General features: G+C 45.1%; 1 protein-coding gene across 5 annotated transcripts in view; it reads left to right on the top strand.

Annotated features, from left to right (window-relative positions):
* Nucleotides 1-14,944, top strand: part of TMEM94 (transmembrane protein 94) — a 52,297-nt gene that overhangs the window by 29,750 nt on the left and 7,603 nt on the right. For all 5 annotated transcript variants that reach the window (XM_080376436.1, XM_080376434.1, XM_080376435.1 and 2 more), the window contains 13 exons: nucleotides 1,397-1,501; nucleotides 2,108-2,272; nucleotides 2,522-2,731; nucleotides 2,919-3,234; nucleotides 3,986-4,159; nucleotides 7,417-7,519; nucleotides 8,730-8,947; nucleotides 10,179-10,360; nucleotides 10,561-10,699; nucleotides 11,332-11,447; nucleotides 12,336-12,435; nucleotides 13,915-14,023; nucleotides 14,563-14,752. In XM_080376436.1, the coding sequence (XP_080232562.1) occupies nucleotides 1,397-1,501; nucleotides 2,108-2,272; nucleotides 2,522-2,731; nucleotides 2,919-3,234; nucleotides 3,986-4,159; nucleotides 7,417-7,519; nucleotides 8,730-8,947; nucleotides 10,179-10,360; nucleotides 10,561-10,699; nucleotides 11,332-11,447; nucleotides 12,336-12,435; nucleotides 13,915-14,023; nucleotides 14,563-14,752 (2,127 nt within the window). The remainder of the gene's footprint in view (nucleotides 1-1,396; nucleotides 1,502-2,107; nucleotides 2,273-2,521; nucleotides 2,732-2,918; nucleotides 3,235-3,985; nucleotides 4,160-7,416; nucleotides 7,520-8,729; nucleotides 8,948-10,178; nucleotides 10,361-10,560; nucleotides 10,700-11,331; nucleotides 11,448-12,335; nucleotides 12,436-13,914; nucleotides 14,024-14,562; nucleotides 14,753-14,944) is intronic.

The raw sequence follows: 14,944 nt of genomic DNA, 5'->3' as shown, positions 1-14,944 counted from the left end.
GGGATCATGGGGTGTTCAGACTTTTTAAAAGTCTGATCCTGTTTCATAGGCTCCTTAATAAGCTTAAGCACATTACTAGTGCTTCCAAGCTGGGGCAAATAAACATTCAGAAGACCGTTTTCTGGGGGAGGAACTGCATCTGGCCACTCTATAAATTCCATCATCCAGATTAAACAGGTGGGTAGAGCAAAGACACTTTTCCGTCTAATCTGGCATTAAGATTCCCCTTTCCATCAGGACGCAGATGGACTCTAGGATTGATTACAAATCCCTAGATATTATAAGAATCAACTCATATCTCCTTGCTCCCAGCCACACAGAGGAATGCACATGGATGCACACACACATGCTTCCTTTGCTGAATATTTTGTTGTCTTCTGTGCCAGTTCATCATTTAGCTGAGATGTTTTTCAGGTGTTAAATGGGAATGATTTGAGCTGACCTTCCTCCTTGAAAAGATCTGCTCCTTTCCATTTGTACCTCTGTAACATTTTTGCTTATGAGAAATTGGTTTAAGTAAGAGCCTTTTTTTCTTCCTGGTGATAGCTCATAATTGTTTTGCATTTGAGCTCATGCCTGTACTAACCCTTAGGATCTAAGGAACTTGATCCAAGGAGCTTTGGGGGAAGTGCTCTGCAGTGACAGCATTCTAGAACAATAGTTAAAAAGCAGTAAAGTAATACTGTAATGCAAACCTGGTTTTGCTGGCTTTAGGAGTGCACAGAGAAAAACATATCCCTCTGGTGCTTGGATTGATTGCTGTCATCCAGGCTCCCTCAGAAACATTTCTGTGTGAAAGATGAAGGGTGCCAAGTTGACATTTTAATTTTGCAAAATATCCCCTTCTTTCAGTTTATTACCATGTTGATTACAATTCATTTTTAATGATGGAGTTGTCAGGGCACGTTGGCTTTATTTCCAACATTGTCACTGCTTCAGTAAGTAACCTTGGGTAAGTCACCTCACCACAGTGACTCCCATTTACCCAATTTGCAGCATGGTGATTGTAAGCTTAAGGCCTCAAATTCTGTAATCCGATGGGATGAGAGTTATTTTAGGAAAAAAATATGGAGAGGTAACAACTGATTCACCCCAAATGTAATCACTTCAGAATTCTTTCCTGTGTTTTTGGATGGACAGAGGTAGTTTCAGTGAATTCTCAGTTCAACAATCAGACTGTGTTAGCGTCCTCTGGAAGGGGGGAGAAATGCCTTTCCCTTGAGAACATCAGCACTGTATCAGTTAACAGGTTCCCACGGAGACTGATGTTTATTTTACAGTGTATCACTGTTGAACCTGAAAGCAGGTAATGTCATAATCCCTTTTTTCCTTCTCTCCCCTTATCTTTCACTGAATGACTCTTTAATTGGCTGATGTCCTCTGCTTCCCTTGGCAGGAAATGATACGCTGTATCTGGAGCCATTTCCTCTGTGTTTTAAAAGGCAAATCCCCAACTCTGAGCTTCACTTCCAGCTTGCTCCATAGTCTGGGATCTGTCACTGTGAGTATTGCCGGGTTGTCAGAAGGAAGAGCCCTATGTGGATGCTTCATTTGCACTGTTCACATCAACCTTCCCTGAGCGTAGACTGTTAGCCATCAGTTCATTGGGCTGGAATTAGAAACCCTTCAGGCACCTGTCTTTGTAGAAGAGTTTGTAACTGCCTTGTCTTGTCCAGGTAGCACATTTACGGCTAAAACAATGGTTAGAGATACCCTGTGGCATCTAACAGAATGTCTGTATTTTCCAGCCCTGGTTCTGGTCCTGTAACCCTCTTGACTCCTATTCAAGAACCAGCTGGTTTGGGTCCTGATAAGGTACTAGCTGAAACAGGTTGAGTAGTTGCTTCCTTCACTTGGTCTTCATGCCTAGTTTTGCAGTATCCTGAGGTAAAATTTGTGTTAAACAACCCATCAATCCTGATAGAGCAAAGAATTCATGGATTTCTTGGAGAGTTAAGTGCAGTTTAAGACAGAAGGTTGGCAAAGGAGAGACTTGTCTATCTTCCCATGTGCTTATTAAAGTTGCAACATTTACAATTACACATGAACACTGAGACATGTTTTCACTGAGATTTTACTTTCTTGGGGGTGTTGTGGGATGTTCTAGGTGCTCTGCTGCGTAGACAAGCAGGGGATTCTTTCCTGGCCAAACCCCAGCCCAGAGACTGTTCTGTTCTTCAGTGGAAGGGTGGAACCACCTCATGATAGCCATGAAGACCTGACTGATGAGCTTTCTACACGGTCTTTCTGCCATCCTGATATGGAAGATGAGGTGAGTGATATGTACTCCGTAATGTAGTATGTTGGCTATAATCATAGTTTGACTGACATGCACAATGTGGTCTTATAGAGGGGGCCCTTTGCTTATAGAGAAGTCTGTGCCACAATTTTGTGCTTAAAAGATAAAGAAGCAGCGAGGATGAGAACCTCTTCTGCAGAAGTCCTAAAGCAGCAGGTGGATCAGTAGTGCCTTATGTTCAGCCCCTGAAACACCACTGTTCATTTTGTTGGTATCTTGCAGCCCCATGAAAGAGATGCTTTGCTCTCTGGCCCCCTGGCAGACACAGTCCACATGACCAGTGAGCAAGAGAGGAACAACTGGTCTAGTGACCCTCCGAAGGCTTCCGATGCCCATGCCCACCGAAAGCCAAACAGCAGAAGCAAGCATCCCTCTGGGTCCAACGTGAGTTTTAGCAAGGACACAGAGGGTGGAGAGGAGGAACATACTCAGGTAAGACATACTGAAGGGGCACACAAGTAGTCTTTTGTGGAGCTTTTTTTTTTGTCTGTCCTTTGTGGACAGAATTAAACCCATAGAGTCTCCCTGCTGGGGAATTTAATTGGGAATTCCCTGTGGGATTCGAGGCTGAAGTTGTATTCCTTGTAACCAACTAGAATTTTCCTGTCTGCTGGACCAGGTTGTGGGTGACAGTGAGGTGGTGGCTTGTGAGGCTGAAGACTTTGTGTGTGACTACCACCTTGAGATGCTTAGCCTGTCCCAAGACCAGCAGAACCCCTCCTGCATCCAGTTTGATGACTCCAACTGGCATATGCACTTGAATTCCCTCAAGCCTCTGGGCCTGAATGTGCTACTCAATCTCTGCAACGCCAGTGTGACAGAGCGTCTGTGCCGCTTCTCTGACCACCTCTGCAACATTGCCCTCCAGGAAACACACAATGCCGTGCTGCCTGTCCACGTGCCCTGGGGCCTCTGTGAGCTTGCCAGACTAATAGGTAAGGAGAAATTGGATGAGCAGACACAGAGAAATCAGAGCTGTCAATAGACACTTAATCCTTAGAGAGCACAAGAAAAATATTTCTCCGGCCCTTGCTGCTGAGAAGGTGGAATTACTGAGCTGACTCTTATTGTTCCGTTGCCAAAAAGAGTCTATTAAAGCGATTGCTTTTGGCAAGTTCTGACATTGTAGACACTATCAAAGGAACAAATGTCATCAAGGATATTTCCAGCCAGCCCTGGCTAGGCTTGGTATTCTTCTGGCTAGAGTCTGCCAATCTCATCAGGAGACAAAGAATACCTGCTAATGGACAGATAGCTGCCCTGTCTTTACAGTAATGCTTTACCAGGAGTTTGGGTATAAACAATGTGAGGTACTTCAGCTTGTTTTATAGATGGGAAAACCGAGGCCTAGGGGAAATAAGAGGTTAGAGGTAACACTAGGATTAAAATCTGGAAGCTCTTGAACTCACTTCTGTGCCTGTCCTTCAGTGTCACAGTTCCTCTCTTCAATGAACCAGAGCATGAAAGCTGTAATTACTAATAACATCTAGTCCTTCTGAATGTTATTCATCACTGACCTTGAGCCATCCTCGTGTAGATGCACAGAGTAGCCCAGCTGACCTACCTATTGCTGGCGAGATGTCAGAATGAACTCAGGCAAAGTGGGTGGCATAGAAGCAGGAGAGAGGACCTGTCTTTTGCTTTGGTTAGAGCCTAATTTTTCTCTTCCTTGTGTTCACATTTGAGGTTTCACACCAGGTGCTAAAGATCTTTTCAAGCAGGAGAACTATTTGGCCTTGTACCGCTTGCCAAGTGATGAGATGGTTAAGGAAACAATCCTGGGGAAGCTTTCATCGATCACCAAGAGGAGACCACCCCTGAGCCACATGATTAACCTTTTTGTGAAGGACACCACTACCAGTAAGGCCACCCCTTTCTTTGGGCACCCACTTGGTACGGGAGGATCTTTTCTGCAGGCAGCCTACAAAACGTGAGACTGGAATAGTCTGGAATCCCTGTGGGTTGATAGCTTTGCTCTGCCCATGGCCAGTATAGGTACACTCAGCAAACGTTAGTGATCAGTGCTATGGCATACAGAGGGGGGGAATTCTTCCCAGCTCTGGCTCACTCCAGGATCATAGGTAATTTTTAAAAATTATCTTAGATAGCACCTAGTAGACCTATTTTCTAAGACCAAATGGCACTGCAGTATAAGGTGGGGGTTTTATTGGGTTTTGAATAGACTTCATTATGGCAGTGAAACTGCTACTGCACAGGGCTGAATATTACTCAGGGTTTTGGCTAGTGATGCTCATCCTTCTGATAACCCAAATCATAAATCATTATCTTTGTGAGTTGTGTGGTGTGTTATATTGCATACTCTATATTACATACTAATAAGGAATCACAGCAATCCCATGCAAACTGATGGTGACTGTGAACACAACACCTGGAGCCATGCTGAATTCATGCTGAATTCCCCACTCCTTCTGTTCCTTCCTATTCTAATAGGCATGGGCTGGGATGGAAAGGATGTACAGCTGGGCACCGTGAGGTCTTAAAGCACCTCAGCAAGATTTAACAGCTTGCTTGTCAGAGCTCTTAGTCTCTTCTTAATACCTTAAATTGCCTGGACTTGGCTCTCTGGAGTTGACATATGTTCAGTATTGAATCTGAAACATGATTATTTATGCTGGCCAGGATTTACCAGGTAAACTGTCTTCTCTTGTGCAGTTCTTCTCTAATTTGTATCTTAATCTGGGGAGGAGCTTTTTCATTTGTCCTGATTGCTGCTGTCTTCCCTTTGTGAGAAAGATTTTTTCTGATGCAGAGATTCTTACTGTAGGGAAAGACCTTTAATGTTGCCTCATTTCAACTCCTTATCCTCATTTTTAAACGGTTTAGTTTAGAAGTTGGAGCTCAGACGAATACGTGTGTGACCTGGATTATGCTGTCTAGAGTAAATTCTAAGAGGAATTTTGCCAGGGGAGTTAGTTAACCGTTGGAACACCTCTCATGTGATAGTCTTGTCCCTTGAAACTTTCTAAAATGTGTACAACTGGAAAGAATGGATTTTGCAGATAATACTGGATGAAATCAAATGGCTCTGTTTATGCAGAAAAGTCAGACCAGGTGATCGTAACTAACCGCTCTTGATACGCTATTTGTGAATAAATCTTTGAATCCACCCACTCCCATGATGTGCTGAAGTCAAAGGGAGATACATAATAAATTCTACAGTTTTAGCAGGAATAGGAGGTAGCTTATCTCTGTATTCTCTTGCTATTCCATTGAAATATGTGTCTCGCTATCTGGCAGTGTTCATCTCAAATCCATAGTAACCACATGGAAATAAGGGGCTCACCGGCATCTTCAGTGGACTAAAATGGCTTGATACCATCTCTGTCTTCTTTGCAATAGCTGCACTCTTTGATTCCTTTTGCTCTGTCTCACTGGCTCACTGTAGCAGCTCGGTGCTTCCTAACGAGTCCCAGCAGCCATGAATGGCTAGTCATACTCTGTCCTATTCATTAGTTTTCTCCCTTGTGCCAGAGAAATACCGGCCTTCAAGTTCATGATTTAGGAAGGGAAGAGGCTGGGCTCACTTTGCTGGTAATGACAGCTGTATGAACTCTTTCCAGTTTACAGCACGTACTGTCACTGTCATTTATCCGTTAGAGGGATTGTTGTGTGAGATGCTGGTGGTACTCAATGGGAAATGGATTGCAGTTGCTGTCAGGCACGAATGTAGGTATGTCTGTGTGTGTGGTCATCTGCAAGCCCTTGCTCTGTGTCCAGGGCATAGGTTTTGCATGAATCAATAAACATCTCTTGTTCCCTCTTTCCAAGCAAGGACTATCTGACCGCAGGAGCAAGGTGGGAAGGATTAGGTGTTTATACAATAAAATTAACCAGAGCTCTGCACAAGTACTCCTTTATGTCCCTGAGACAGGCTCCTTCTTTCACACACAGCTCCTATTCGTCTTGGAGGTTTGTTATGCTGATAAACTTGGCATGTGATGACTATTTATAGCAGAAAGCAGAGAGCTGCTATGTTTTGGAAAATCCTCCAGTGTTCCTGAAGGTCCCTGCCTGGTTTGTGCGAGTGGATATTCTTGGCTCTTGATTTCACCAGCTAGTGTGAGCATTTGCAGTCAGCAACTAATGCCTGCAAGAAGCCTTTGGGCTCATTTTTCTTGGCAGTGATGTTTTTTTCATTAGATCAGCTTTGAAGCTGTTGGGGGCAAAGTCACAGAGCAGCTGGAGGAGGGAACCTAGACAGAGAAGTCTACGTGCATGCAATGTTAATGTATCAGTGCAAATGAAAGGGAGCAGGAAGCATGGAGGGGGAGGCAGCCCTGCATCCTTTAACTTGTGTCCTGTGTCTGGGACCTGCCTCAGACAAGTGGTATCACACACCTTTGAGAAACACTTTAACACCTCTGTCTACAAGAGGGAACTAAAGATTTTAAGTCTCTATTAAAGAGTAAAGTAGTAGAAGAAAAAAACAGGACAAGCTGTGACGTCCATCGATCTTCAGTTCTTCCCTGATCACAACATGAATTACTTTTCTAGAGTCTGTTATGTTGAACTTTTGACCCATCCTGATTTAACACATTTTCAGGACCCATTGTGAAGCAGGCTGCTATCTAATGGGTCATGCTGTTAAGTTATCTTCTGCTGCTTGAATGGAAGGTATTCAAGATTAGCTCTTGCCCTTTAGATCCACACCTGGCCTAAAATTGAATGTACTTTCCAGTGTAGAGACTTTGATCCCCATAGGCTCATCACTGGTGCTTGTACTCACGCAAGAGGCACACAGGAGTATTTTTTTCTTTTGCTCTGTTGGATACAGGAGCAAGATATTGTCCCACTTTTTGTAGGAGCAGGACTGTTACACAGCGTAAGGGGAGAATAGGAGCTGACTACGTGGCTCACGTTTTATCACAGCCTTGTTTGAACTCACAGTTAGACAAATAGCAGCTGAATACATATCATCCAGTCTTGAATAATTTTTTAATGGAGACTGAAAACTTTCAACAAAGGGGATATCTGGAGTGCATCAAGATAGTTTGTGGGAACAGTGGCCTTTAACAAACAAGGGAGCAGTCGGTATGATATCCCTTTCCTGGGAGCCTGTGTGTGTGATGCTGACTCATTGTTCTCCTACACTGCAGGCACTGAGCAGATGTTTTCTCATGGGACAGCTGACATCATCCTTGAGGCCTGCACAGACTTTTGGGACGGTACCGATATCTACCCCCTCTCTGGCTCTGACAGGTGGGTGGCTTTGTCATTTGGTGCATTCAGGAGCTGCAAATAAATTGCAGAGGGAACCTGCTCACCCTTTATTAAAATTCCCTTTACTGATGCCTGTTAAGCTATTTAATAGAAGCTTCAAGTAGGTTATGAACATGAGCTGTCTCTGCTTATAATTAATAGTTATAATTACAGCAGTGTAAGAGATTAGATAGCAACAAGCACTCTGTTGGACTGTAAGACTAAGCCACTTCTTACTGTATCTGGTAACATATTAGCCTCTAAGAGAACTCTGACTGTACCATGTAGTAGGACCATGAATTATAATCAGGTCATATGCTGGTGGCAGAGAATCTTTTTTGTTGTTCAAGACAAATGCTTTGTCTTAACACGAAATGCAAAGCGATCAATTCTACCTGCTGCTGACAGCTTCAAACCAGTCTGCCACAATACATCACACCCTTTTAGTCCTGCTGCAGTATCTGACAGTGTCTGTTGCGTTTTCATCTATAGGCTAAATTTCTGCTTCTGCTAGCAGGGCAGACCAGTAACGTTTAGTTTCATTGACTAGCAGCAGATTGTTCTTCTAAGTCTGCCCATCCTCAGGTGTAAGAAAACTAAAAATCCCATGTATGGTCTAATTTGTTACCTTTGTGGGTTCAACATAAGAGAAGGAACTTTACACCGTTCCGGTGACCGAATAGTAACTAAATGGAGACTTCACATACAGCTCCTGGGACCCACACTCTGAAAGGGGATAGAAGAAAAAGTCTGTTACTGTAACCATCTCTGCCATAGATACTGTTGTCAGGGTTCGCAGATCCTTCCTTGGTGTTTATCTCCCTAAAGAAAAATTATCTCTGATGAATTAAGCTTCTCATGTCATGCAGTGAACTTGCTCGGTGTCATCTGGCAGCCATATAGAGCATATTATATTAATAAGTGTATTCAAAGAGTGCTGTGTTCATGGTTATCAGTCTGTCTGACGAGCAAACAGAAGCATTCACCACTGCCCCTGCTGGAATATGTATTTTTGTTGCCCTGTAGTGCCCGAAGCTCAGAGAATGCAGAAACAGTAAGGAAAGTCTTTTTCAGAGTCTCTGACCACTCCTTATGGAACACATTTTTCCAAATACCCAGCTAGTGATTTCTACATTGAACTACAGTGTACGTTGTCAGAAATGTGGCACATTTCTGCTAACTTTGTCTGTTTTTTTTCTCTTCCACGTAGGAAGAAGGTGTTAGATTTCTACCAGCGAGCCTGCCTCTCAGGATACTGTTCTGCCTTTGCATACAAGCCAATGCATTGTGCCTTGTCCTCTCAGCTCAATGGCAAGTGCGTAGAACTGGTGCAGGTCCCTGGGCAGAGTGCTATCTTCACATGCTGCGATCTCCCGGGGACGACACCCATCAAACAGAGCAGTCGGAGGAATAGCTGGAGCTCAGATGGTACGTGTCTTCTGTGCTGTCTATGGGAAGGTCTGCTGCTGGGCCAGGTGCTTGCTTTCTGATCGTTCTAGAGCTGTAAGAACATTGTTATTCTGAGTAGCAGATGGAAATTGAGAACTAAGGGTTTCTGAAATAGATGCGCTTCCAGAGGAAGTAACGATGTAGCAGCTGGTAGGTATGTTTCTAGTTAAGTTATTGAAGCTTGCAGAGAAATTCTACTTGTGGGAAGTCTGTTGCTTAAAGCAGACAACTGAAAGTCAAGGCTTCTGGGTATTTCGATACTTGGTTTGCTTTTTTCTAATTTTATCACATATACTAGGTTTTTCAAAGGAATTAAATGTAGGGTGGTATATGGCTGTTCTCCCTTGATAGAGTTTGTTGCTGTGCTGAAAGAACTGATTCCCACTAGATTAATTGTACTTCTCCAGAACGGCAATGAAAAGTGAGAAATAAGCATATACCAACCATTACATAAGTTCTGGAGGCTCTTCCAGCAAACCAGTCTTAATTTTCTTTCTGCCTTGGTCTCCTACTCTGTAAAATGTGAATAATGGGGTTTCCAACAGCCGGGAGGCAGTTGTGACAGTGTTTTCAAAACACTTTTCAGTCCCACCTGTGGCACACTTTCCAACAGCGTCAAGTGTTTTATTATTTTGTTCCTTATTCTGCATCCAGCTCCCATTCACCCCAGGCTGATCTGGTGATGGTGAAGGAATCCTGTCAAAGAAACTTTGCAGGCTCTTTGGGAGTGTCTGCAATGTCACTGGAAGGACCACGGTCCAGTTCCTTTGCATCAGCCCCTCGTACTCTGATGCCACTCTGCCCCTGCTAGACTTGCCGTGTTATTTAAACACAGTATGATGTGTTTAAAAATGCACATGTGAACGTTATGCAGCACACATCCTTTACCTTTCTGCCCCAGTTAGAAAGACTGTGACTGATCCCCGTGTTCTGTTTGTCTTTTTCCTTTCCATGCTTGCTGTTTCACGCTTGTATATTCTCGGTCGTGTATGTGGGGATGTCCTGAAACCACATCTGTGATTGGGTATGCTGGGACAAATGGATCTCTCTTCCTCTTTCCTCCTGTACGTGTGTATGTGTGTATCTACATGTTGCTGTGTGTCTGGGTACTGTCCCCTTGGGTGTTACCTTGGTGGCCTCTCCCACCACGTGTATTTTGTGTGATGCCCTTGTGTCTCAATGTGATTGCGTGTTGTTTGCATGCCTGAAGAAGGGATTGGGGAAGTGATGGAGAAGGAAGACTGTATCCAGGCTCTGAGCGGACAGATCTTCATGGGAATGGTCTCATCTCAGTATCAGGCCCGTCTTGACATTGTCCGCCTCATTGATGGATTGGTCAATGCCTGCATTCGTTTTGTCTACTTCTCCCTGGAAGATGAGCTCAAAAGCAAGGTAAGCTGTCTTTGCTGAACCCCCTGAACTTGCATGTCCCCTGGATGTCTGACTGGAGAGTTTAGCTCCAGTGCAATCTAAGGTTAATCTGGTTCAGCTAGGTCATAGGTCCAGAAGGTACCTACGCTCCAATATGGCATTGGTCTGCAATACTCTGGCCTGGATAGCAACGCTCAAATCTTTTGTCTGCTCACCTACAGGTGTTTGCTGAGAAGATGGGTCTTGAAACTGGCTGGAATTGCCACATATCTTTAACGCCTAACGGTGATGTGCCTGGCTCAGAGATCCCTCCCTCTAGCCCCAGCCACGCTGGCTCTCTGCATGATGACCTACATCAGGGTGAGAGAACCGCGCCTAAGCCACTTTGAATGCCACGTGTTTCCTGGATGGTTCTTTTAAACCCATTCATAGGTTCCTGTGTCCTCACCAGGTACCTGATCCTTCAGAGCTTTGAGCACAAAACTGGATGGGCCTGAGGTGTGTGTGTGCGTGTGAGCAAGAGCGCCTTATATTTATAGCCTTTCTACCCAGTCAGTACCGCAGTTGTTGGAAACAGACATCCTTCTGTGCACCAGCTGCCGTGATTTTACAGCTGCTTATTACTGGTTTTGGTTCCTGCTGGGGCCCTGGTCAAGGCACCGAGGGTCTCTCGCCTGTGCATTGCTCTTTTTTTTTCTTACTTCAGGTGAGGTTTTGCTTTCTTCTTCCCCTAGAAGAATAAAGCAAGCAGAATAAACTATCTTGTCTCAAAAGAGGAGAGTCTAGGCTCGCATATCTACCTCTGAACAGATTAGTCATCTAAAAATACTGCATTTTAGATGACTGAGTAGGATCTAAGTGTTGCTAACCTAGAAAATCAGGCCTCACGTTTCCTGGCTTCTGCAGCACCATGTGAATATACCATGTGGGTGGCACAGGGGTGGCAGAGGCACATTTGTGCTTATTGTTTATGCTGCTTCTCTCTGCTCCAGTTTCTCGAGATGACGTGGAGGGGCTTCTGCTGATGGAAGAGGAAGGGCACTTGGATCTCATCAGCTTTCAGCCAACAGACAGCGATATCCCCAGCTTCCTGGAGGACTGTAACAGGGTGAGGGCCCCTTTCCCTACACATCTTGTACTGTTGTCATGGCTAGCAGCATCACCTCATTACTCCCAGAGGGAATGCCTCTTCAAACCAGATTGACTGACTGGTTTGCATTGGTACTCCTGATTTCCCCAGCCCTCTTCCAGCTTGGTATCTAGAGCCCGGGAAGTTTGGGATTCTCTCAATCACTTCTGCTGAACAGGTCTTTTCTTTGGAATTTAGGAACGGAGATGACCACACATGGGGTGGCCTTGAGAGCTGCATCTCAGTCCGCCTGGGTCCCCTTCCCATGTGCTGGGCGGGGAGTGGGAACGTCCCCACATTCCGTGCAGACAGAAGAAACTTTGTCTGTCCTCCAGCTGTTAGCCGCGTCTGGTGCTGCCCAGTAGTCAAGAGTGTGGGACAAGCTCCTCCTGCCTTATAAAGAACTCAGACACGCTCAGCAGAAGTTACAGAAGTATCAGGGATGCAGATTTTTTAAAAAATAAAATCCATTAGGCCTGGTTTTAGAAAGCAGACAGCCTTGCTGTGTGTTGGTATGGCTGCAATTGAAATGGATCTAGCTGCTGGGAGACAGCACATAGTCTCTGACTGCATTCTCCACACAGGTAAAAAAGTCCTTGGAAATCCTTGAGCACAGGTTTATCATGCTGATCTTACAAACCCTGAGGGCAAGCACAGATAACTTAGTATGTCAGTGTAGAACTTTAGCAGAAAACTTTTCACAGTGGCTTGGGAAAACCAGCTTCTGTCTGCAGGAACATCAGTTTGTATCTGATTTTGAAGTTGCAGAACTCTGGGAATCATCATTCTCACTTCAGCAGTTCCCTCTGAAATGCCTCTCCCTCGCACCCATACTCCCCTGCTTAGTCTCTTCTTTCTCTTTTTCAGGCCAAACTCCCAAGGGGGATCCACCAGGTGAGACCTCACCTGCAGAACATAGACAACGTGCCTTTGCTGGTGCCCCTCTTCACAGACTGCACCCCGGAGAGTAAGTGGCACAGGGCCTGGGCCTGTCCTACTGCTGCCCATGAGTACCTTCCCCATCCATCTGCTCTGGCTCGTCTGAGTGTGGGCATGGGTGAAGGGAAGGGGTTACGGTCCAGAAATCTAGGAGATCTTGATGTTAATGACCCTCTGTCACTATCTGTGGGAAGCCAGGTGTTAACTTCATCTCAATGCGGCTGTTCCCTAGCTACAGAGTGGGACTAAGAACCACTCCTTCCAATTTGCATGCGTAAGAGACACAAAAGCAAACATCCAAAATGCTACTGCCTTTTATTAAATAAGCATTATCAGTGTGCGAGTAGACTTTGATCTCTGCTCACAACCCTCACTGCCTTATATAACTTGGAAATCACTTCCCAGAAGAATTTTCCTCTGGCAGTTGCTGTTAACACCTTCTGCGGCTTTGCAGAGTTTTTGATTGCAGAGATCAGAAAGGACAACATTTTTTTATCTCTCTGAGAGATACTGTTTTTTCTAAGGGGCTGAGTGCTTAGCTGACTAATACCTGTCCAGTCCACAGTAAAATGCTAGGCATCATTACAATTTAGGCATCATTACGATTTGACATTTGATGTACCTCTGGGCACAGTTTACAGAATGCCAGCGAGAACCAGTTGCAGCCCAGTCTGCCTGAGCAGTCAGTGTCCAATAGATTTCCTCTCTCTTTTTGACAAAGTGGCAGTTCCCCACTTCATCTAACCCCTGTGCTGCAGATCTGGCTGCACCAGTCATTTAGCGACTTAAGTTGTTTACACAGAAATCTGCAGGGGGGGTGTTGGGTTTTGGGTTTTTTTTTGCCTGGAGCATTCTAGAAAATTCATATCTACACAGAGCACTGTGCACAGAACTACAGAAGAAAAATTGGATCAAACAGCAGCTTTGATTTAGAGGCCCTGGGAGGGTGTTGATAAAAAGATTGATGAAGGCCAGAGGTGTTGGTGGGAGCACAGGAGCAGGGGCTGGCTTGGAGTACGGCTAAACGCGGCACTGCTTTCGGAGTGGTTCGTTACACTCGCTCCGTTCCTTTAGACTTGGAACAGTAGTGATGTGCTGCTGCATGGAACTTAAAATTGTGTACTTGTCGTAGGTTTGAATTATTTAGGTTTATTTAACTTCTGCTGTTTTGATGCTGAAGCAGTCTATATTGTATACCCAGGCTGTACCTACGGCTCTGGTCTGAAAGATGTGCTAGAGATGCAAATCTCTGGGTCACAGTTCTGGGAATCACAGCTGAGCTCCTGCCAAGGGCAGGTATACAGGGCACTTGGACCGCAATTAATTAGCTATCTAATTGTGTACTCTGACTTTGGATCTCACTATACATGACTGCTGACTATCATTTGGGGCAGTTTTAAAAGATCTGGCTGCTTGTTATCTAGACTGGAAAAGGGTGTGTGAAACACTGCATCGTTGTGTGTGTAATTAGACACCGCACTATGTCTCTCCTTCTGTCCCTTTGCAGCCATGTGCGAGATGATCAAGATCATGCAGGAGTACGGGGAGGTGACTTGCTGTCTGGGAAGTTCTGCCAACCTGCGGAACAGCTGCCTCTTCCTGCAAAGTGACATCAGGTGGGGCAGGATCCAGGCTCCTCCAGCTGCCTTTGCCTTGAGCTTAACAAGTGCCCAGCCATGAGTCAGACCAGACCTGTGGCTTGTGCAGGGAGATGCTCACAATTGCTCTGTCCATTATTAGCGGCATTTGTCTCCGTAAGGGAGGTATTGGATGGGATGATGACCTAGATCTGTTGACACAGAGATAGCTCTGTCTTTGAAAGGAGGATGTTACTCTTGCATGCTGAGGTGTTGTGCACCAACTGGTGTTACAGATGCTTCTCATTGGGTGAAAGAGTGGAAATGCCCCTCTGCATCAGCCAATTTGTTGACCTTAAGCTACAAACCCAAATACGCTCATTATTTCTCTGATAATAACTGAAAGCCTAGGGAGGCTGATCCTAAATTCATGTCACAGCTCAGGACTTCTCTGCCAGTGAGGTAGACCGAGGTTGCATGGCACAGCACAGCCCAATTTTACAAGCTGCTCTGCAGTGAAACATAGTTTCTCCTCTGGGATGAGAACTTTCACTAACGCTCCTGTGTTGTCCTTGTAGTATAGCACTGGACCCTCTCTACCCATCTCGCTGCTCCTGGGAGACTTTTGGCTATGCCACCAGCACCACCATGACTCATGTCTCTGATGAGCTCACACCACTGCAGCTCTCAGGGCAACTCAACAGCCTGCCTTGCTCCATGTCCTTCCGCCAAGAAGAGAGTACCAGCATCATAAGGCTTATAGAGCAGGTAAGCCAGGCACATCCCCTCTGTAGTACTCACCCCTCTGCCTGCAGCTCACAGAGAGCAAAGCTCATGTAAGCATTTTTGTTGAGTTGCCCACAGTAAAATGTCAGCGTCAGTTTTGCTTGTGTCTCCTGTCCTTTATTCACAAAGCACAGAGATACTCTTCCTGCCTGATCTTACTGGTCCAAGGTGTAG

Source organism: Falco punctatus (genome assembly GCF_963210335.1).
Source record: "Falco punctatus genome assembly, chromosome: 1".
NCBI lineage: Eukaryota > Metazoa > Chordata > Aves > Falconiformes > Falconidae > Falco > Falco punctatus.
This window is presented reverse-complemented; position numbering and strand designations above follow the sequence as displayed.